The following is a 24,118-nucleotide window of genomic DNA, read 5'->3' as shown; positions in this document are numbered from 1 at the left end:
TCATTAAAAACAGATGTTGCCCTTGAAGAAAGTTTTCCTGGGAAAATAATTTTTAAACAGGACATAAACCACACCAAACTCAACCCCACAACAAAATCCTGCAAGCAAAGAACCAATATGATCTAAAACCAATGACATGCAAATACAGCTATAATACAATGAAGACATCCACTGAACTGTAATAAATCTTCACAGCCACAGGCATTGCAGATTCAGTGTGCAGAGCGTGCACTCCGTATCCAAGCAGGGATTAATGAACCAAGGAACACTAAGTGGAAACCACACTGCTAAGCCTACCCTCCCCACCACTCGGGACATCTCAGGCGAAAGAGTAAGATCATTCTAATCCTTTCTTAACCATCACATTTATAGGACTGAATGAAAGTGGAATCTGTAACATTAAACCCTTTGATTGCACAGAAACAATTATCCACCTGGAGTTTTAGATAAAAGGTAAAGTTACTAGTAAAAAAAAAAAAGAAAAAAATCCCAAACCAAAACACAAGCACCTAAGCCGACAGTACTGCTCACTGAAGTTTCTAGCATCAAGAGTCAACAGCAATTGAGACCTAAATAAAATAAACATAAAAGAATTGAAAGACAAACCCATGACCAGATATAACAAAATTTTCCCAAAACCAGGTCTGCTGAGAACAGTACTGTTATATACACAGAACATACTAATACTGAATGGCAACTGAACAATCTTGGAAGTTTGATCTATCTCAGTCAAATCCAGTTCTCCCTTCTAGATCTACACTGTAACTGATCAAAAGAATTTACGACTCAAAACCTCATACTGTGAGCTCACAACTGTGTGCCAACATTTTCATATAACATGGCAATGCATCTAACTTAGCTTGCACTAATAAAGGTGTTTTGCACAGAAACCATCACATTTTAACAGCAGCAGAGAACTTAAGCACAAAGTTCACCTCCTCAAGGGACCATCCGTTGAACCACCAGTCAATCAAAGAGGAAGAGATGAAAACTTCATTACTGTGACAGACGAAAGCAATAATAGTAACACAGAAGAAAAATCCTACATAATACAGAAAGCCTGTACGAGTAAGTGCTTTCCACTACTAATTCCTCTGGTTTCCTACCAATAACTAGGTTACAAAAATAGCTCTATTTGTTAAAGAACTTATTACTGAAAGCATTGCAACTGGAGACTAGAAGAAACAAGGAAACCTCAGGAAAGTAAAAAATAAAATTGTCAGTATCAGAACAGTTATCAGTGTTCAACTATCTTAAAGATTGCACTAACCATATAAGTAGTAACAGATGGTTCGATCTGAAGGATTTACTATCCTCTCACTCTTCAGCTGTCTAGACTAGCAGGAGCCACAGGCACACACTGAAAGTTTACGAAGTCTAGCAGTTTTCATGCACTAGGACTGTCTAGCATCTGTTTTAGAAACTGAGTAACAGGATTAGAAAGGAAAGTTTTAGATCCATGGCCAGTCAAAACAAGAAGCACCACACAAAACATGGAAAATGTTATTTTACTTGTTTTTTGTTAGATCTAAATGATGAATTGTAAACCACCATCCTTTTAAACATCTCTTGTGGCTGCAAAAGAAAGAGAATTGCCAAACCAGATATTAACTTTTTGCTGTAAACAAGTATGACCTACTCACAAATAATATCACTGCTCTTTTTGCTCTTCTAGGGACTGAATCACACTTGCACTTGTTAGCGCTTGTTCCCTATACTGTTTCAAAATAAGAGAGCACACACAGTGAAATAGTACTGAACACGAAGAGGAAAGAATTCTAGAGAACCTACATAAATAATGCACATTTCCGTACCACAAGATTCTTAAAAATATTTTCCAGGACTCCTTTTATCCCTAATTTCTACAGAATAGTGATGGGGTCTCTTCTCTGTAATTTTTGAAAAAGTAATTGGGGAAAAAAATAATGCACAAAATACTAGACAAATAGTTTCCAAAATACTGAAAAGTCATGATAAATATATGTTACACATCTAAGATTTGCTCTTCTGTCAGGAATTTCCTATATTGAAATGTGAATTCCATTATTAATTCCCCAAGAAGCTGATAAGCTGAAAGATATGTGTATTTCAGCTCATCCTGAAAGAGGAAATTACCTAAATACCAATTATTAGTATAAGCTCATTCTACTTAAAGAAAAATTTCTCCTGAATTTAATTGACTTATTTCTGAGTAGTCTTGCTTCAATTTGGGTATCCACAAGTAATTTCACAATATTGATTAACAACTGCTGAATTTTATTTTATTGTGTAAGGGTTCAATGATTTTAATCCCATACTGATTCTGGTCTTATTTTGCTTCCAGTGCATTAACAATATGGCACACTGTAGTTTGGAATCACTTAAGATACAGAACCTCTTATTATGTTACAAAAATTTCCAAAAATAAAATGGCCTTTAAAAAAATTTTTTATATATATATATATACACACACACACACCAACCACTCCTCACGCCTCTCCAGCCTCCACTCAAAACCCTTCATCAAGTCTGGTAACCTACTTAAGTTTTCTGAAACAAGAAAAACTTTCTACAGACTAAACTACAGTATTTACACTTCCAAACTCAATTTACTTTAAAACAAATGACTATATATCAGCTTCACTACTGATTCTGTCAGTGTCCTGTAGTCATATCCTTACTTAGAAAAATATATCTGTTCTTGAATTAAAGATTTTGGTCTGCGTTTATTTAATACAAAGAATGAGTTTTTGTATTGAAGGACTATTGGGCAAGTCTGGCAAGACCTTCCACAAAACTCTTCAGTCCCTATGTAGTCACTTAGAAAACAAATTTATTTTCTTTTCAACACATATGGTTTTGATATACCTATGGCAAATAATAACAGCCATCGCACATCTTACCACACAGTACCTAAGCACCTGTCTCTGGTCCCTTGACTGCAGTCCTGCATAATGAGGCTTCAAATCTTGAAAATTAGAGCAAAGCTTAAATATTCATTCTTTCTTTCAGAAATGCTGCCATCTAACCACAAAGGAATGCGGGAGGAAAAATCTTTAGTAGCAGCAAGCTCATCAAAGCCTTCTAACTCACACAACAGGATGCTTGTGATAGTTGGGAGAGCAGAGACTAATGTTCATGTTGGTGTTGTTTCTCTGAAAACCCCACCACTAAATCATAACAATCATCTCCTGTTCTCTGAGCCAAAATTTCATTAGCTTTGCCGTGAGTGTATTCCAATTCACTCTAATACAGCAGAGACAAACAGTTCACACTGATTTTGACTCAGACCAGCCCACAGCATTCAAGGTCACACTCAAGGTTTAATCCTCACCCATCGTTTCCCTATTTATAAAAGTGAGAACAATTTAATTTTCATGAACTGCTAAAAGACCTGGGAATTCTAACCTGAATTTCATTAATATAAAGACTTAAGTCACAATACAGACTTCGCTGTTCCTGTCTGGCCCAACTACCTTCCAGGTAACGAGAACGTTTGACCCATTCTTACACGTTTATTTTATTCTTATGTTCATGCTTTTAATCTTTACTAGTGAATTGCTCTGGTATAGGCTCACTTAATTAGCTGTTTAGAATCAAATAAATTCATTAAGACCCATTTCTAGAGTTTGGTACTCAGGACAGCTAAATTCAGATAAAAATAAGGTAGTAGAAGTTACACCCATTATGTCATAGTAAGCCTTAAAGACTGGAGTTCTAGAAGATGTGTGAAATCTAGCAAGACAAGAAATGGGATAGCAAAAGATACTCTGCCTTTGATGATATTTCCCTTTGCTAAGAGAAGCTGAACCGGTCCTGTATCTGAACAGCTGACTTCAAGTACACATACACACACACACACCCTGCAAACAAACAAAAGTCATTCCTTCCGCATGAAATCTAATTGGAATTCTTAGACATTTCTGGAGGTAGGCAGTTACCTCCTTGTCTGTTTTGTCATACATGGGCCTTTTCATTTTTTTAAAAGAAGTAGCCTCCATCTTTACGTTGGTATCCATGCAAGTCTCACTCCCTTACTGCAATGAAGACCCAGTAGCATGTGAAGAATACTCTGTACTGCATTAAGTCATAAATGGAAGTAAGAAGCAGGTCTACAAAACCAATTTGTAGACTGATATTTCTCTCAAAGTCCTATCAGAATATTGCTCCCACTGAAATTATGATCTTCCAACTAATATAAGGTAGTTTGGGAATGAGGATGATTGACACCTGAAACAGTTTAGTAGATTTGTGAGTTGGAAAACGTGCATGCATGAATTAACAAATAATAACAAATTTCCCCATGGAAGTGGATCTTATTGCCAATTTCTCAAACTAATTGTCAGCAGTCAGTAACATAAAACCAACCAAACAAAAAACCCCAAGCAACATTTTCAATTTGTACCAAGACTGTCTGATCACACATAAGGGTATTACCGATTTTGCAAACTAGTTTATATTTGCACACCAGGTATTTATTTTCAAGAGTGAGATTATATTAACTGCAAATATGATTCTACTCTGTCTGTTCCTCCCCTAAGGAATTTCAGATCCCTTAGAGATGCTGAATTACTGAACACAATCAAAATGAAAACTCCAATGCATAGTACTGAAGGAAATATCTGCACTGGATGGTTTTGCATTTATTTTTATCTTGTGTACCTCCCTTCTCTTGAACAACTTAAAAAAACTGATTTCATTTACCATTTCAATCCATTTAAAAAACAGAATTTTCAAGATGACTATGTCTGTAGGAAAAACTGGTTACTAAGTATCATTTAAAATTGTTCAAAAATAACTAGGAAAATAAAAGAATAAGAGTATCTAAATTATTAAAGCAGAAAATGACAAAAAAACCCATTGCACTTTAATGAAAGAGAGCTAGGAATACTGTGCGCATCATTTACTGTCAGATATAGCATAAGCTTGTAATTCAATAAATGAAATTAAAATGTGATGTTCTTTCTATCACTTCGAAAGCTCACGTTGCAATACACTGCCTTGCTCATATAAATGTATATATACATGCATGTCCGCACACATGCATATAACAGACACACAACTCTAATTCTAACAGTATTAAGTCATGATGACCCTCAAGAATAAATACTACTAATTGGTCCACCAGCTACTTTAAACGAATTTTCAGGGCTGTCACTTGGGAGTTACCAGCTGTCAGAACAGTATTTATTTTATTTTCTGTAAGCCTTGGCTCACCTTCCCTCATATACCACAATTCGCAAACACGCTATGTGGTTGGTCCTAAAATATTTAGCCTATGATTTTTTTTCATTTACCTTTGAAAAAGAAATGGAAAAGAAAAAAAGAATCTGATTGCGAGTCAACTTTGCAGTAACACTGCACAACCAGTATATTGGTGTCTAAGATACAACACCACATGTTGTTTTCCCTAGAAATGAAACGATGGAGTACGTATCTAATTTCAAGTATGTTCATGATCATTTACAAAGGAAAAATACAGTACAATTGATTTTTACTCTTTCATTTCTGTCAGATTAATTCACAATTTATAGAAATAAAAACCAGCATGTGAATAAATGAATAATAAGATCTACAGAGTCTAAGGCTCTACACTGCGCTGGAATTATGCACCCCAGTACAAAAACTGTCACTACAAGTGACTTTTAGATCATGGGGAGGAGGGGGAGGATAAAATACACTTTTGTACTTACCATTAGTGATCACTTGAAAATCTACATGAATTTTAGTTAGCAAAAAATGAAACAAGCATTGATTCTTTGAGGAAAAGTCATAAACAAATCCCACAGTAACACAGCACTGGAAAAAAAGAACGTCAAAAGGCTTACCAGGGCTTCCGATTTAATTGTTGGCCTGACCATAAAGTTTGGGTCAGGATGCAGCATGACTGGTTTAGAGACTATTGGTACCCCTGGATGTCGTTGAGTAGGAGGACTTGGAGCAAGTTGCTATGGGGTTAATTTAAAGAAAATTACAATTCATAACATAGTTCGTGCAAATCCATCATTTCACCAAGAACGCTTCAATTCAAACAGTTTATGGTAATGAACTGAATGACACTAATACAACAAAAGGCTTACAGAATTATTTTAACTAAGACTTACAAAGTCAACAAACCAAAACATAATTTCTCTTGCATCCAAATCGTAGCTTTTCTCCCTAAACTCCTCACTTCACCAACAAGATTATGGAAAAATCTCATCCCTGCTTTTGGCATTTATCCCATAAAGGCAATGAACTGAATAAGAAACTACAGGGGGGAAAAAAAATGCTACAGTTGAGTGTAAGAACATAGTGAACCTGAAATGAGATTTTAACTAATCTGTTGCTAAATAGACCTTGTAAGATGAAATTCACCAGGACTGCAGCGATCAGCTTTCCACAGAGAATTTCAAGATAGCTTATCTTGACTTCAGAGCAAGGGTTAGTTACGCTAATTACCTACCCTTGACTCTACAAAGCGTGGATACCCAGAGACATCTGAGACATAATCATGCAGCATGTACTAACCCCATTGTACACTTAGTCAAAATTCCCACTGACGTCAATCATAGTTTTATTCTAGAAAAGAGTTCAAAACTGAGCCCCATGGGTTTAGTTTCTGACTTAATCCCAGCAACTGCCTGCACACTTTTTTCAATGTTTCTCATAGGAAATGTGATATATTCCAGATATCACTCATATAGTACAAGCTGTATCCTCTGAAATTATTTAAATGGCTTCCAGCAAATTGGTTAAGCCACATTTTTTTTTTTTCCTTGGTAGGGGAATTTTGGGCATGGGTTTTTTTTTGTTTGTCTCCCCCCCCCCCCCCCCCCCCAGCCCCCATTTTAAAAAAAAGTTTTGGAACCAGATCTTTTAAGTCCCTGTGGATATCCCTCAGCTAACATTGTTCCACACCACAAAATACATAGTATTGTTAAGCTTTCTGATCTTAAAAGAATCAGCAGGTTCACAAATATTGACCCGTTTAAGTTGCACTGGAACTGGATGATTCCTCCTAGAGTTGCACAATTTACAGACAGTCTTTCCTACAGTGCCTCAGAATGGGTAAACCTGACATCCAGCCATACTTAATCAAAATCAGGGCAAAGAGTTATCAAACAGATGTTTCTTCTGAAAAGAAAGCTTACTTCTTAGAACCTGTTACATTTAAAATATAGTTTGGTCCTAGCTCCTTTTGTCTGTCTTGACAGAAGAGCAAAGTCTGTGCTCCGTGACATGCAGACAACACACAAACATGGACCATGTGTTGCTGAAGTGTTGAAATATGAAGTTCTCAGACCACTAAGAGTCACTTCCACTACCTGGTATTAGGTATCTTGTAACACACCAATGGATCCACACACATGAATGCAAGTGCTGAATTTTAAATAAATTAACCATGCAGAGTCAAACCCTTGACATTAGCATTACATGGGAAGTTCATAAAACTACAGCCATTATTAACGGTACACGACATACCAGCGGATTGCTTGACACAGAAGATACTTTGCCGACGTGGGAGGTGCTTCTTACAACCTAAACAGTAGCAGACTTAGTACTGGGTTCATATAAAGTATACAGCTAGCATTAATTTGGAGAAACAGATCCATTTATACCAGGTATTTTAACAGTTAGTTGTCAAGAATGTAACTGACAGGATTTAATTCCTTGTCAAGTATTTGTTCGAGCTGAATTTAAATGATCTAGGAAAAAAAAACCCACTTAGCAACATAGAGATGATTTACCAGTTTGAGTAATATTAGAAAAGTAAACTTGTGGGACAAGAATTCTCTTTTTTTGGTTTTAGCAGGCGTAAACACAAGATATTTAATCACTGAAGTCAAATAAGTGCACTGCTGCTTCTTATCTGTGGTGTTAAAAACCAACTTGTTAAAAAGCAGCAAGGATAAATTGTCCAGCTTCTGATTTTTCTTCCATTTCTGAAGCCACAGCAAGAATACTGAGTTATCTACATATAAACAAAGCAGCTTTGGCTCAGTATTAATACATTGCTACAAGTTTAATCTTTCCTCACGTACACTAATTATGTTCAGTGAAAACCGACTTATTAGATGTATTTTTCCTGAATTATTACCCTCTTTAACATATCTAACAATGAAAAACTGCCAGAAACACATACACAAATATAAGTGTTTGGGGTCAGATCCAATATGGCAGTTCCTGTATTCCTTCTTCTATCTGAATATTTCTATTAACATTAGGAGAACGTATTTCTCCTCTGAATGCTAGTATTTTGTACACTTGCGTCATTTTACATCATTTCTATTTTGCAAGTAACTTGGAAAACCTGTTACGTATAAGAACATCTGACATCTCCATTTCAGTGGATCTAGCATATTCTTGACACTTCAAACATATAAACCACATAGATTGAGCACTATCACAAGTCTACTTAAGTTTATAAGAAGAGAGTCATAGTTCACATTAGGGCAATTATTCATGTCAGATATAATCTGTCAGTCCCCCCCAAGAAGTGATTAACTTGCATATCCTTTCCCACTCCAACCAGAATCATGCAAAGGCAAAGCCTAGTATTTCCAAGTAAACATGCAAAAAAAATGAACACCAACAATGTAGTCAGTCAATCCATGCAGAAAAATGAATAGGAAAGAAATGACCATACGGAATCCTCTTCTGCTGTTTGAAACACACAATAACCTTCTGCCACAAAAACGAGTACACTAATCCCATACAGGGCTTAGCAAAGATAATTATGGTGAAACAGCTGCCACTTCTCAAGTGAGCTGTGGCACAAGACTTCTTACATTTGATCATCTTTTGGACTGAGATTGAAATAAGGATAAAGTCAGAATGTTTTCTCAAAGAAATCTTGAACTCGGGTGGGCTAAAAAAGTCAAGCCTGATTACCAGCTCTTGCTCATTTATAAGTATTTTACTGGTAATTTATACAGTGTTGATGTTTTAAAAGTTTGACTTTCTGATTTTAAGCTAATTTTCTTTGTCCACCTAACAAAGCAATTTGATGACATATTTCAAACACTTTCACAAGTCATTTTCACTGCACAAATATTTTTCTTAAATTTAACTATGACTTAAATCTGCTGTTGCCATTGCTTTTTTTAATGTATGTTTAAACACTCAAGTCCAAATTGTCTTTTTAACTGATACATTCTGCCCTAGATACCTGCATGTGGTAGGATTATGAGTGTAGGGAGGAGAAAGCAAAACCTCTTGACTTAAATGTAAAATAAAATAAAATAAAAAGTACTTCTAGACTGCATTCAGTACTACAAAACTACCTCATTCCTTTTTTTAACATTACATATGACAGATGAGTAGATCCAGTGGATAAAGTGGGTGATGGAGCAGGGCAGGGAGGCCAGGCAGGGGAATGGTAAAGGTGCATGCATCCAAACAGATCACGAGGTCACCTGGGAAGCTGGTGTTACTGCCAGGGCTGGACCTCTTGAAAGTGGAACATTTGATGTAGGAAGTGCATGAGCTGATGATGCTGGAGTAACAGTGGGGGGGGGGTGGGGGTAGTGGAGGTGGTGTCACACGTTGTTTAGGCTTGTCAACTTCATCTAAGTTTATATCATCAAGATCTGTGGTATGAAGCTGCAGGCCACCAGCAAAACGCCGCATTGATGTGGCAGAAGGAGAAGCAGAAGGACGTCCACTTGCCAGCTATGTGCAACAGAACAGAAATCTGCCTTAACAGTTCATCTGCCTGCAACAGCTCTGAAGAAATAAATGGCAAATCCTAAAACATCGCTCAGCCTAACTGCTCCTGCACAGGAAGCTCTGGGCTTGTCCCACACAGAATATACATACACTTTTTCTCTAAAAGCCTTTTTATAAGCACTCCCTGGGATTCCCAAGAAGTGTTGTGACATCAGCCTTGGCTGTTGGGGCAGGGGGAATGACACAAAAAACCCAAACGAAAACACCCCCCACCCCCCACCCCCCATCCAAAACCAAAAAGCAAACACACAAAAAACCCACCTAACTGCATGGAGACTTCAGAAGGTAAAACCATAGGACAGGACAGATCACAGATCACAGAACTCTTGCCTCTAAGTCTTGTGAAGAGAAAGCAAGAACCGCTCCTTGCAAAGGTGATTATATAAAGAGAAAGCAATTGAAGATAGGCCCTGAAATTCCATGCTATTAAAAAAGGGAAAGGGGCTAAAGTCTGGTGTAAACATAACCAGACATTAATACAAGAGCTGCAAGTAAGCTTACACAGCTAGCAAAAATTTTAAAGTGCTATGAAATTCAGATCCTCAGGAGGTTCTGGACTTCCTAATTTCTGCTTATCAACACCAGATGCATTGTGGGGCTAACAAATTCCAGAGTTCGAACTAAGCAGCTCACCCAAAAAGTAAGTTTCTATATGTGAAGGATTCTACATTTGCTGCTAGAATTGCTAATGTTTCTTTTACCAGTGCTCAAACTGATGTACTTAAGACAATCCAGTTGATACTCTTGTGTTTAGCCATTTTGTAGACTCAGCTGAGGCATGAGCTGTCTTACAGACACATGCATCAATCTAATATAACAACACTTCCTTTGAGCGGGTATCTCTGTAGACATTCTTTGGGATCTCCTTATCTGCCATACTCCCCCCCCTTGGTACTAAAAAATAGGTATTTCTTTGACAGAGGTCAAGAGATCTTGACTGCTCTTGTACCCAAGTAACAGTTCAAGCCTATAGTACCTGAATGTTGTTCAGCTGTACCTATCCCCCAGCAGCATTCTGGTTTTGCATTTTGTACAAGTTTAACTGCTTGGGTAGTTTTGTAAAAGAACTGTAGTAGTATATTTATGTATAATGTAATAGAAGAATTGATGGAGCAAATACAGCACAGAATGCTTGTCTTAAATAAGGGTAGAGTTCTGGAAACAGAACAGTGATTTTAATCTGTAACAAACCCTCTCACTTTACAAAGTAAGTGGGACAAAGATCCTGCAGAACACAGGCAGCCAACTTAACGTAGCAAGAGAAAACTCAGCATAATCATTTCACTGTCCTAGAGACCTGCACCGAAGAGCCACACGGGTCTGAACCTGAGGCCAGGAAGAACAGACCAGCTGCCTTTTTCAGAGCTGCTCCACACTGACCCGGAGGAAATTCATGCGAGAGCATTCCCCAAGGGTCCCCTTTGTGGCTGCAATTTCTCGGGGATCCCATGGGAGTTCAGCAGATTGCAGTGTTCCTCTTGAAAGCAGCTGTGCTTGGAAGAGAGCCAAAGCAGCAGGACGGTGGGAAAGCCTCACTCCACATCTAGAACCATCAGGCTCTAAGGCACAATCGCTATCTTCAACTCCCTTCATTTAAGGGGGCAATTAATAATACAAAACCAAACCCTATTCTTTGGGAGTTTCTTATGTTTTCTTAACCTGTATCTTTATTCCATGCAATACAAGGAAGCATCCAAGAGCTCATTGTCAATTATGTTTTTATTTTCATGGGGTACTAAAAAAATATGGCTGGGTATTCTAGTCTCAGGCTTTTTTCTTGGTAGTACGTCCCACCTAGCCCAAACAGCTCATGAGCCAATAAAATTTTGCAACGCCAATATACTTTAAAAGGACAAAATAAAGCCAGTTCATTAAAATAGTAAAAAAAAAACCCTCTGTAAAATACTGGAACAGGAAGTGCTATAGAATGTAATTCAACAATTACTGACTTTTTTTTTCCCCCCTCCAAGAATGAAGGCTTTAAGGGAAAGATCGAGACAGATTTTTCTCTGCAAGCACCTGTTGCTTTTAGGAGACTAGTGAGTTATTTAGAGATCATGCAGTATATGGAGAAGCCAGAATTTTACCTCAGGAGACTCATTCTCCACAGAGGAAATCTGTTCTAAACGTGTCTGACAAAGTCTTTCCACCCAGTGCTGCACCTTTTCTGATTCTTCCAGATCTTCTCGTTCCGTCTCAGATACCTTAACCATAACATCAGTGCATGAAAAAAAGTTCTAGGTATAGTTACAATATAAATATGTTTCAAAAGTATGAAATGCCATTTAAAATAGCTTTAAAACTAATTAAGCTTGAGAATGATTTCCTATGTTGCTGTCTTTCAATAAATTCATCACTACACATGGACACTCATTAACTGCAAAAGTATCTTCATTTGGGCAAAACCTGACTGTAGAAACAAGCTAACATGGGAACAGAGTTTTGCAGTGAAACAGCAATTTTTTAAACTTCATTGTCTTTTACATAATTAAACAAGTGTCTTGCTAAGAAAATTCCACTAAAGATTCAGCTCATTTTTTCAATATAATTTTGCACTTGATAGGAGAAGACAACATACCTCTTGCACGAGACGATTTATCTTCAGTTGTTTTTCTTTCTCCAGCATTCCTTCTTTCTCTTTGGCAAGTTTTTGCTCAAACTCCATTTCCTTTTTATTCTTCTTCTGTTCACACAGACTGTCACTTTTTGACTTCTTTCGCTCTTTCCCTTTCTGGGAAGTTTTGATGATTTTGTTTTTCTTTTTTAGTTAAACAGATTTTTACATCAGCTACAAACATTGCAAACCTCAAGCTCAGTACATGAGTGCCTGCCTTGCAAATTTAATTACAGTCTATGCAAGTACAGGGTGGTCTTCTAAAAGACTATCTAAAGTCCATTTCCCCAGCAACTTGTAGGAAATGAAGCCTTATTTGGAGGGCCTCTGCACAGTCACATAAGTTGGACAAGATTAGACAGTTCAACATTTTTGCTCCTCTGCAAAGTTACATTATTAGGGCACACTGGCCCACTTTGAATATTTAGACAAGTTTTGGGTAGGTCTTGATTTGCCACTTCTCTTTCTAGCATTTTTATATAAATAGAAGACCAACTGCCTTCAGGTGACAGATGCTCATGTATAGGTAGATGTGAATATTCTATGCATAAAACATCTTCATGCCTATGTCCTAGAACCAGCATCACATGCCTTAATATAACTGAAATAAGCAATTGTAATGAAAAAGCTTAGATCAGTACAGAAACGGAGTTGCTCCCAGGAAAGAACACTGCATCACGAAGACCAAACAGCTCCTATCAACACTGGATAAAAATCTAGTCACATAAGTGAACTAATACAGCACAAAGCAATTCTAAAATTTTACACCCTGCTCATTTCTACTTTAGTGATGTCACATTTCTGCTACCCTCTCCTGCTTGTACTGGTAGGGCCTAGTTCATATTGGAAAGCCCATCTCCTCCTTTTACTTATGGAAAAAGTAAAAAGAAGGAGCAGCTGGCCACTTATTGTCAACTACTACCAGTGCCCAGGGAGGTTATGCTTCACATTGGATTTTGGTCTGCTCATTTTTATCAGCTATTGCCATTTCATGGTGGTTTTGGGAATTCAAAGCATGAACATGCTTCACCTAAATAGTATTAAACATCTTCCTTCAAGCTTTTACACTTAATATTGATAACAAAGCCTTGGAAAACAGGCATTTCCCCTGGCAGCTACGAAAGCCAGTTCTCCCAGTCAAGCAGTTAATTGATCAAAGTACTGCTGAGTTCAGTGGGATGTTGTCTATTGCTTCATGGTTAAGTGGTGGTGGGAAATTATTTTTTTTTTTTAATGAATAGTTTTTGGAGACACAAATAAAAAAGCTTAAATCTAGCTTTTCATGCTAATAATTTAACATTAATATAATTCTGTTGGTATGCTTTATTCAGGAATAATTATTTTTTACCTTAATAACTGCTCATGTTATCTTATCCTCTAACAAATTAGAAGACACATTTGATACTGTCTACTAAACGTAACATCTGGCAAGTCAACCTGCTACGTATCAACATTTGAAAAATTACTGAATTTAAAGGCACACTAAGCAACACACATGCTGAAGTGTGAATATGAACATGTATCAGTCACTGAATGAGTCACCCTTTCCATCCATTTTCCCCATGGATTCAGTTTACTTCCTGTTATAGACATTTTTAGTATAGACTGAAATTTTGTTTTTAAAACAAAACAAAATAAAATCAGTTAGCAATCTGGAGCACAAATATTCATCACTTCCAGATTTAAATCTTTTGCTTTTAGAAATATTTTCAAAGTAAGTCTTTTCAAGCTTCTGGTCCACACACTGGGTAGTAGAGTTCAGACAGGAACTGGGTAAGATCTTCATTACTAAATTAAAATGTATTTGGATGCTCTATAAACTTTGTCAGCAGCGATACAGAAGTTCACCTATTTGTGTGAAGAGACTCAGTTTTCATTACGTGTATTTATAGTTTTTCAGATAGAAATCCTAAATGTACTGGCTGTCACACAAGTTACAGATCCGTGATGAGTTACAGTCACTAGCAGTGTAAAATGGTATCAGTGCACCATCATTTCCTGTTCTCTAATATTAAGGCAAAGAGGCATTTCATGTCCATGCAGGTGTAAGTGTCACCATTTAGGACCGCTACAAATACTTCAACTGTCAGACACAACCCCGACCTCCTCAGGCACCCTGAGTTCTCAGATGAGACATATGAACTCTTCTTGATGCTTCTACCCCAGTAAGTACTAGCAGCCATCACACAAAACCCCCACCACCACAACACACAAAACACAGCCACAAAACCCCTATTATACGGCTAACATACACTGAAAGAAAGAGAATAAAACAACAGCAGGAATAAAGTATTATTTGAAATGATTATCATTTGAAATTGCAACACTTAAGCCGCAGCTCTACAGATATAAAACTACTCTATCAAGCTTAAAGTTTTTCAGGGTTTTTTTGCTTGTTCTGTCACATACATGCCTAAAAGCCTTTTGCCTTCAGCACTCCTTACTGGGAGATTTGCAAAGGTGCAACTGGGAACTGCATACTTGGTTCCCATTCAATTTTTGTCTCTGTACTTTTTAATACATTATTCTGAGGACTTTTGGAAAACACAGACATGTGCTGCCCACCTGTACTGAACAGCTTCTGCGAAGTATCGACATACAATTCCCGCTGCAGCTGACAGAATTGAAAAGTCCAGAGTATTCAAAAGGACAAACTCCTAGGCAGATGCACCACAAACACCTTAATTTTTTCACACGTTAGAAGAAACATTTGACTACAAAGAATGTCTAATCATAACAGAGAACAAGAAAAAAAAAAAATGCACAGCAAATTTACGTATCAAACCTTGTACCTTGCGGATTGTGGGAAATTTTCCTTCATATCGATAAAACCATCCAAAAGCTACAAAAGGTAAAGGAAAAGTAGTTTTTTTCAGAAAAGTCAAGGACTTGTTCGGATTCAGATCGATCCAGGCTGATAAATTGTAATCAGTTACATGTATCTGAAGGTGCAACACCATAGGTTCGGTATTACTTGACAAATTCTTAGACAACTTCTTGATCAATTGTGCTAATACATTTAGTCATGTTACCCATATATTATTGATATACATTTTATGTTAAATAAAGCAAATGCAACAAGTAATCTTCATACAAAACCATACAGCCATACGTACTGCTAAGATTTCTATGGTCAGAGTCCTACCTTATACTAATTTTAACAATCATTCTTAAAATGAAACAGGTATTCAAACTCATTCAAGCTTGTGGCAGAACACAGTGGTGTTTGCGGTGACAAGAAAAGCTCCGTTTCCTAGGATAAAATATTTCAAGCCAAGTGCATAAATATTAAAAACCACATTGCTAAGTGAAAACATACAAAAGAATCTGTTACCATAATTTTACATAAGAAACACTGATAACACACACTACTCTCTATAATCCATCTTTCTGTAGGATTGATATATTTTATTTGTATCAAGGTATCTTTAGAAAGCAATGACAGCAACAGTGTCACTACCTTTCATGATTTACCCAAGGACCACATATGTTGCCCTAGCAAACCCAAATGATCAGTTCAGTGTCAAGACTGACTGTCAGGAGGAAGTGAAACACAGGAAGAATTTGAATCAGGATAGGAAGTTAAGGCTGAGCCGCAAACCTGTTTGTCCTGCTTCATGATCACTTCATCCATGTCATCTGTTTCAAGTTGGTCATGTGCAACTCCCTTTAAATCTACTAGAGAAACAAAGGAGGAAAGGAGTGAGGAGATAGAAGTGACAGAGGTTCTCATGAAAGAGAGATCCGCAATGTGCAACTAGAAGCTTCCATGAAATTAAAAGAAGTTAGCAATGGGCTATCCTTCCGCATAATTGAAAAAAAGTGAGGACCTGCTTAAATCAAATTCCCAACTCCTCCAACCCTAAAGAGCAGTTAGGAACTGCACGTGGCCAATTAGTCTGCTCTGCTGTGAAGGGAAGCCTGCAGAGGTGGGTGACTTCCTGTATCATCAGCAGTTTTGGGGTATCTTGGCTTCAAAAATAAGTATCAGCCTTCTACCGCACTGTCACTGGGATAAATGCTACGCAGAGGAAACACTATCCTGAAGAATCACGAAACTAAAGGGATAGAAGATGGCTGCAGGAAAAAATATTTCCCATCTCAGTTTCTCATCCACTAAAAGTTAAATGACTTCCCCAAAGTCACAAAAAAAATAATGCAATCAGGTTAGGAACTGACACAGGTCTCCCTTAGGATAGACAACAAGCACTTTCTACTTTTTCCTTCGTCTAATACCATTCTAATACACTCTTCACATACTACCTGGAGCTTTCAATTTAGCTTCTTAGCTGCCAATTAAGCTCCAAGCATCTTAAATTCCTTTGGACAACTAAGTCTGACTTACACTTCCGGAAAATTCTTCATGGAAAAGTTGCAGTGTACAAACAGTACCTCCTCAGTCTCTCGACTAATTCTGAAGCAGACTGCCCAATGATATCAAATCAATTTTCAGTCTGTGCAGACTACAGTCTGTATATGAAAGATGTGCTGCAATGGATGACAAGAGGAAAAAGACAGGAAAAAGGAGGACAAAGGAGGAAAAAGAAATAGATTCAGTGAAGAAAATCATAGTAGGAGGGGAACAGGAAAATCACAGTAGAAGGGGAATATAAAAAACAGAAAGTAAGGAAAAGGTGTTCAAAAATCTACAGGTAATCCACATTTGAGAAAGCAGGATTTTTTCCACTCTGACAGATTGTCTATTTGAGATTTTAACAGATCTGCTACTACACAAAACAACTCATGGACAGATGACTGAATTTTGCAAATTCTTAGAAAAGTGCCTAGCTTTCTCACGATTAGGTCACTAGGAGTTGAATCCAAAGTTCCAGTTGCAGGCTTTTAATTAGTACATGCTTACATGCTTTGCTACCCAAGATGTCAGCATGCAAGATGATTTTTGCATCAGTTGTAAACATCATCATACCATCACCATTGCAAGATAATTGTCAAAAGAACATGAACTGGAGAAAGTTATATGCAGAAAAATGATGTGGAAAACACTTTAGCCTGAGAAGGAATAAATTAGATGTGGAAGACATGCTGGCAAGAAACAGATTTGCCAGAAGATCTAGGAGAAACACATAAAAAGAGTCACTGAATCTTAAGAATCTTTGATTTTTCTCTTTTTTGTTTCATTTCTCACTGTTTTGCAACAATAAATTCTGTTGCATTTTTTATGACATTCAGTATATTAAGTTGTTCACTCTTCCTCATGGAATAGAAGCAAGGGAGCCTCAACACACTCCCCAAGACTGTCAAAGTAAGGAAGGACTGAAGTCGTGCTGAAGAGATGAGGTAAAAGATATTTAGATTTTTCTGCAAACTAAACATTGAATTTATTTCCTCCAAGCCAAAGCAGGGATTTCATATCTATCTTTTTTAGTTAGAGGGAAGAAGAAAAAAATACTCAAAACAATAGTCCTCACCCTCCATAATACAATGCTTTAGAATAAGGGAGAAGAAAAAAAAGTAACAACAGGAACAGTACAAAGTGCATTCATTCACTCCAAATGAGACTGCAAATCTAGTACTAGTTTTCTACCTTCAGACAATTCACCTCCCAAGATGTCTTCTCAAATACAAAAATAATGTAAAATTATTTGCTGATATGATTATTTCAGAAAGCTCAAAGCTAATTCCAAATAAAAGCAAAAACACAAAAACTTTTTTGCCCCTTCTTCATACCTTCATTTAGAGAAGTAACAAAAGCCAGTTAACAAAATGCATGGGCATTTGTTTAATGTATTTATTACTATAAATAATATTTTCTTCACTGAGATGAAAGCACTCATATGTATAACACCTTATATTTGAATATCAGCTTATCCACATAGACGTATCACATAAAAAATGCAGCACTACTTCCATTTGGGCATATAGTGGAAATCAGCTCAAGTCTACTGATGCAAGAACTGCTCTGTGAAAAGGCTGACAGGCAAAACACTGAACAGAAACAACATCGAAAGCCATGCATCAAAACCCCAAGCTAAAGAGGCTGGTAATTCAGACAATTTCTTAGTGAGCTTTATTTTTTTTTTCTTTTTCCTGTGGCTGCTGCTTCTTAAAAAAACCCATGACTGGTTGAGTGGACATAGAGTTTGTGAGCTAGTTAAATAAGAGCTATTTAATCTACCATATGCATTCAGCATGAAAATAAACAAGTGATAACTCGCTTACCTTGGGCACAAATTGGTTATATATTCCATACAGCTCAGTGATGTGTCTGTAACATACTAGGAAGCAGATCAAAATTGCTTACTTACTTTTGTTTTTGGAACGAGGGGCAGAGTGCACTTCTGCAGTTACAGTTTTTAGAGATTTGGGAGGTTCTTTAGGACCCCAGTCTTCTTCCCATTCCTTTTTAAATTTCTCTTCCTCTGCTGTTATCCTGTAGGGAAAAAAACACAGCTAGGAGCTCTTGAATATAAAACCAGCAGTATCAATATAAATTCATTACAATTATTTAGTGTTCAGCATGTTTGCATTTTTCTCTTTATATCAAAGCATAAGAAACTGCTTCTTCCCCCAAACTGAATTCCTTTCATCAACCTAAGTTTCATTTACTAAGCTACTAAGATAATTTTTAAAATACAATGTAACTGAGCAAAATATTTAATATTGAGATTTCTAAGGCCAGTCATATAAATCCCTGCACAGATACTAAGCCTGGAGTGATACACTACAATACTGGCCGTCATCTTAGCCGAAGCCAAAAAACATCTCTTACAGAGTCATTTTTCATTTTTAGAACTGGAGAGTATCTATATAGAAAAAAAGTTTTCACTAAAATACAAAGTGGCAGAACATCTACCAAATGCCTAAATCAGATGTTACAATGGCAAAATATACCTAAAAAGTGTGCGTCTTATTTCTACATCTTATCTCCATTTTGATGATTGCTTCCTAAACACATAGTTATGGGTTACACTAACAAGTGACTCTTCCCAAAAGCAGCTAAATAGTGTTGAGACACAAACCACATAAATTCAGTATTCTAGGAAAAAAAGAAAATAATTTACAAAATTGTCACGCTTCGTAAAACAAGCAAATGACCTAGAAGGCACCATGATCAAAAAAAGGACATTATGAAGGAAAATTCAGCTAATCCCAAGGTCACAAGAGAACTGCCATATAACTTCATAGCTTGTAGCTCATATATGGTGCCTTTAAGTGATCCAAGGTCTATTCTTGGCTGTAGGCTGCCTTGAACTGGTGAACCTGGCAGAGGTTTACCAGGTCTTAGATATATACGATGTTATTTATACTTGCATTATCTTTTGCATCTTTAAATTAGCTAAGGTAAACTAAAAAAAAAAAAGCATTAAAATTTCATTTTAATGTAAAAAAAGGAAAAAAAATAAGGGTGTGGGTGTGTTACAATGTAGCCTGAAGTACACAGAGTTAAGAATCTGCCATGTAGGCACATTAGAATTTTCTTCCTAAAGTGTATGCAGGATACTAATAAAGGGCATGGTTAATTATACAAGGAATTCCTGCAGAAAGGATTTTAAAAACAGAGGAAAGGGTTGTCCTCACAAATTGTTCATACAAGAAAGCATTATATTTAGTGGAACTGCCTGCCTCCAATTGCTCATTTAATCTAAGCTTTAAATATACATTCATAGACTACCATCCTCCCTTCTCTACACCAAGGAGATAGACACTAACTTAACAGTTTGGATTGTAATATGAAAAAGTTTAACAAGTGCCTGAGCTGCACCTGGAAATTATGCAAGGAAGTACAAAGACATAGTAGACCTCACAATGAGCAGCCCTCAAGGCAGCCTAATCATGAAAGTACAGATACACTTAGTTCAGGAGGATACTGCAGATTGTTGCAGATACTGCAAACATCTATCATAACAGACAGGCAATCTGTATTTGGAGAACAGAATCATTCTTCACCTGCGATAGTCTGCTTTGATAGCAGCTTTCCATGGCTATTGCAGGAATTTCTACAGTATACCACAATAAAGAACATGGAATAATAATAATTCTTAAAGAATAAGGAATTAGAAAAGGAAAATGGGTGAGCACTCATCTACACACTGAGATAGAGTCCACCGCAGGACTGTCAGGAGATATTTTATTTCTTTTGTGACAGCTGGGAAATATATTCCTTTTTGCACCTTGCAGGTTAAGAAATTCCTGTGCTTTTTCTATCAGAGAATTTTAGCTAATACAGGTACATTGAAATATGAAATGAATTAAAAACTGTTTAAGATGTCAAAGCTGCAAAGCTGAATACTTCAGGGTCAATCTTAGCTCTAAAAGGCTGCATCAAACGGATGTGCAATTTCACATTATCTTTAGTGCAATTTTGCAACATCATTTAGAAGGGAACTTAATTACTGTGACAACATGTTAATTTTTAAGTTCCAAATGTAAAAAAATTCTTAAATTACATTTATAGTACTGACTTTATTATATGACCTTTGAATATGTCTAGTTTCTAGAATCACACATTTTTAAAACCAGAATAAACTGTGATAATAAAAATCAGATTTTCTGAATAAAATCAGTTATAGAACCTCCTACTTTCAGTGCCACAGTTTTTATTTAACTAATTATCTCCTTAGAAATGGAAAAGTCTACTTAAAATTTGTGATGACTGAAATTTCTATTCAAGACAATTAGCATCACATAGTCCTTATTTTAGGCTAAATCTACATAGCTTTTGTTTTGCAAAGTGTCTGATAGACTGAAAAGGCTGCTAAATTCCACAGTTTGTACACTCTTACAGATCATGAACAAACTACCCTGTCTTCTGGGTTTTTTTGTTTTGTTTTAAATGTAAGCTAAGTGGGTATCAAGCCCCTGAATATAAGCGTGTTTTCCAGCTCTTTAGCCGGTCTTCCATTTCCTCCCTGTTCCATTTCCTTGCACTATGCATTTCTTTTTTCCTGTTAGCATTAAGCATAGTGGTTAGTGACAACAGTTCTGTTCTGAGACACAGAGCTTCCTTAATCTTGAGTTTGTCTATACATCATTTTTAAAATAAGCACTCAATTTCAATTTCACATTGAATTTATTATCACCATAACCCTCATGTTTTCCAGCTGCTGATTTTCAGCGCAGTTTCCTATTCTGTAACTGTGGTGTACTTACATACATCAAACCTACATTTAGCTAAATGGAAATATTATATGATTTTATTAGAAAAGAACATGCATAATGTTTTCAGCCAGATCTAATATACTGGGACCTTTTTTTCAGGCAGCATATTGCTGATGTAAGGTTTTTACTTACTGCTCTATTTCTCTTCGATATCTCTCTTCTTCCTCTGCAGCCTTCTGGGAAATCTCCAGTTTTCTTCTACAATAAGAAGAATCAGGACACCATGATAAAAATAGTATTTTCAGAGTAAGAACTTCCACAAAGTGTGTCACCATATCGTTAGTAAAAGACATAGAGAGTAAATACATCTGCATTGGGGAAAAATGCTCCTTTTAAGAAGTCATCTTTACAATACCAAGGGTTCAACACACTTGTGCAGGAACCCTGAGGACGTTTCATGACCATGTGGATAATAAGAGCATATCACCATTTAACTCTAAGTCGCTATCTCCTTCTGAGGCAGTTCCATAGCGTAGTATTGTAATAGTATAAAATTTATAACTGTGCTGCTAAAAATAAAGGATTAGGGAATGGCATCAGGAGAATAACTAGTATCATACTGAATCATAGGGTTATAACAGTTGGGGAACTAAGTGACTCTTCTACTCAAGACATGTTTGAATGCTATCAGCTTCAAAAACTCAGAACATCAAGAGCACCTCAGGATAAGAATTCATGATCAGAGACTGCAATAGCAAAATTAAGTTAATCTAAGTTGGGAATCTTCTCATGGTTGCTTCTGTCTTCCACGCCCTTTCCCAGTCCAAGCTAAATTTTTCTGACTGTCCTATACAGGGTCCTTACAATCTCTCTTTCTCTTGCTGCTCTTTGATGATTTTGTTCGTCTCCAGCGCCAGTCGCTTCTGATGCATTAACTCCTGGCGTTCTTGCTCACGGAGACGTGCTTCTCTCTGCCTTTCTTCTTCAGTCATGAACAGTTCCTTTCCCTGCAATCACAATCACCACCCAAATCAGTTGTGGGAAGTCTCATGAATGCAGTTCTTCTAGGAAATAATTCAGAACAGCTTACATACTAGCACACCTGCCATCTCCTCGCATCACTTTTTCTGAGCAATGCTTTCTGAAAGATCTGACCACTTAATTCCAAAGAGCTACTCCAGTTTCAGTCTCAAAGTTATTACGTACCAAACACCTCAGAAGAGGCATGCAACTACTGAAGTCAGCAACAACAGTGTAGGGGTCATGCCAAAGACATGCTCAGCATGTCACCCAGAAAAACCTCCACATTACTGTCTCTTGAAATCTGAGCAACACAATGCTAGAGAACAGCACACTGAATGAATCCCAGTGTGGAAGACTGTGGAAGACAACTACACAGTTACTGCATTTTAATGCCCTTGTGCCTGGCTGCTGTGGAAATGTACCACCATTCAGGGAACATACATTGCCAAAAGGTTACATAGTTAATGAGTTTCAGTTGGTTTTGTTCCTGTTTCATTTGCTTTACAGTTAAGACACGAGCACTATTTTCTACTCAAGAAAGATATTCCCATGGTGCTATCTGTCAAACACTTTTGATAACATTTATCTAAGTTTCATTACTGAAATTAAAATCTCATATTAATTAGAAGGCAGGATTTATCATGTCTCTAAGGCTCAAGTAGACAGCTAGAACAAAATCTGGCAGTGAAGAATACCTTTGCACCATGGTCTCTGCTGACCAAAAAAACAGGAGTAGAGAAGCTGTTTCCTTTTGCAATGTCTTTTTCAGTACAAAGATGTGTACTGAGGAAAGGAGAGACATGCGACGTCAAGGGTGGAGCAGAACTGTTCCACAGCAACAATTCACCATTTCAAGGATGCAGCCCCAGTGGTACATGCTGGAGTAGATCCCATCTTTTCTAACAGTTGGTAACATATCTGGGTGTTGAAACTAAGTCCTTAGGACGTTGAGCTCCTGGAGCTTAATCAAGTAGTCTGGAGCATTTATTTACAATGTCTACAATGCCTTTGGACAAGTGTATCTTTTGTTAGATTAGTTTAATTAAACCATGAATTCCTTAATATAGCTACACAGTATACATGAGCCCTGAGGAAGTAGCTTAAATGATTTATTAAATCTTGTTTTCCCTATTTAATTCAGTTGCAAGGAAATCAGAAAATACCATCTTTGATTAGTCTATGGAACTTGAGTATCCTTTTGTACATAACCATATATTTTACAATAAGGACTAAAGCAGTCAAAACATTAAAACACTTATTGGAAGTCAACTGATGCCAGTGGGAAGTTTCAATTAATTTCAAGCTGGCTTTAGATTAGGCCCCAAAGGCATGTAGTTCTGTTCCACAAAACAGTGGAAATGGAAAACTGAACAGTTTTCAATATGTTGATACACTAAAGAGATCAGATAAACAGTTACACAAGGGATTAATCTGGAATAAAACTAAGACATCAGCTACACAGGATGAAAAATTAATTGATTCCAATCCAATTCACTTTCCCCGTTTCAGCAGAAGCAGCTATGTATTAGAACAGAAGCTCTCAAACGTGAGAAACCATTACAATAAACTTAATTGCCATTCCTGGTCAAGGAAATGGTTTTGCACTGAAACTGGTTTTTTTTGAGAATACCATTGATAGTTACCAATGAAATAATCAATAGCCACTCAGTACTGCCCTGGTTTAACAGAATTTAGCGGTACAGACATTATAAAGAAATACAGCTTTACTTC

General features: G+C 36.9%; 1 protein-coding gene across 5 annotated transcripts in view; it reads right to left on the bottom strand.

The window, feature by feature from the left end:
- USH1C (USH1 protein network component harmonin) overlaps window positions 1-24,118 on the bottom strand; it is a 52,161-nt gene that overhangs the window by 8,275 nt on the left and 19,768 nt on the right. For 4 of the 5 annotated variants that reach the window (XM_040609136.1, XM_040609138.1, XM_040609140.1 and 1 more), the window contains exons 12-15: window positions 22,229-22,371; window positions 21,557-21,622; window positions 18,571-18,695; window positions 15,906-15,982 (exon numbers count right to left, since the gene is read on the bottom strand). In XM_040609136.1, the coding sequence (XP_040465070.1) occupies window positions 15,906-15,982; window positions 18,571-18,695; window positions 21,557-21,622; window positions 22,229-22,371 (411 nt within the window). The remainder of the gene's footprint in view (window positions 1-15,905; window positions 15,983-18,570; window positions 18,696-21,556; window positions 21,623-22,228; window positions 22,372-24,118) is intronic. The other variant, XM_040609137.1, reaches the window with a different exon arrangement.

The sequence above is a fragment of the Falco naumanni genome, chromosome 10, assembly GCF_017639655.2.
Source record: "Falco naumanni isolate bFalNau1 chromosome 10, bFalNau1.pat, whole genome shotgun sequence".
NCBI lineage: Eukaryota > Metazoa > Chordata > Aves > Falconiformes > Falconidae > Falco > Falco naumanni.
The sequence above is the reverse complement of the archived record's forward strand: the minus strand, read 5'-3'. Positions and strand labels throughout refer to the sequence as shown.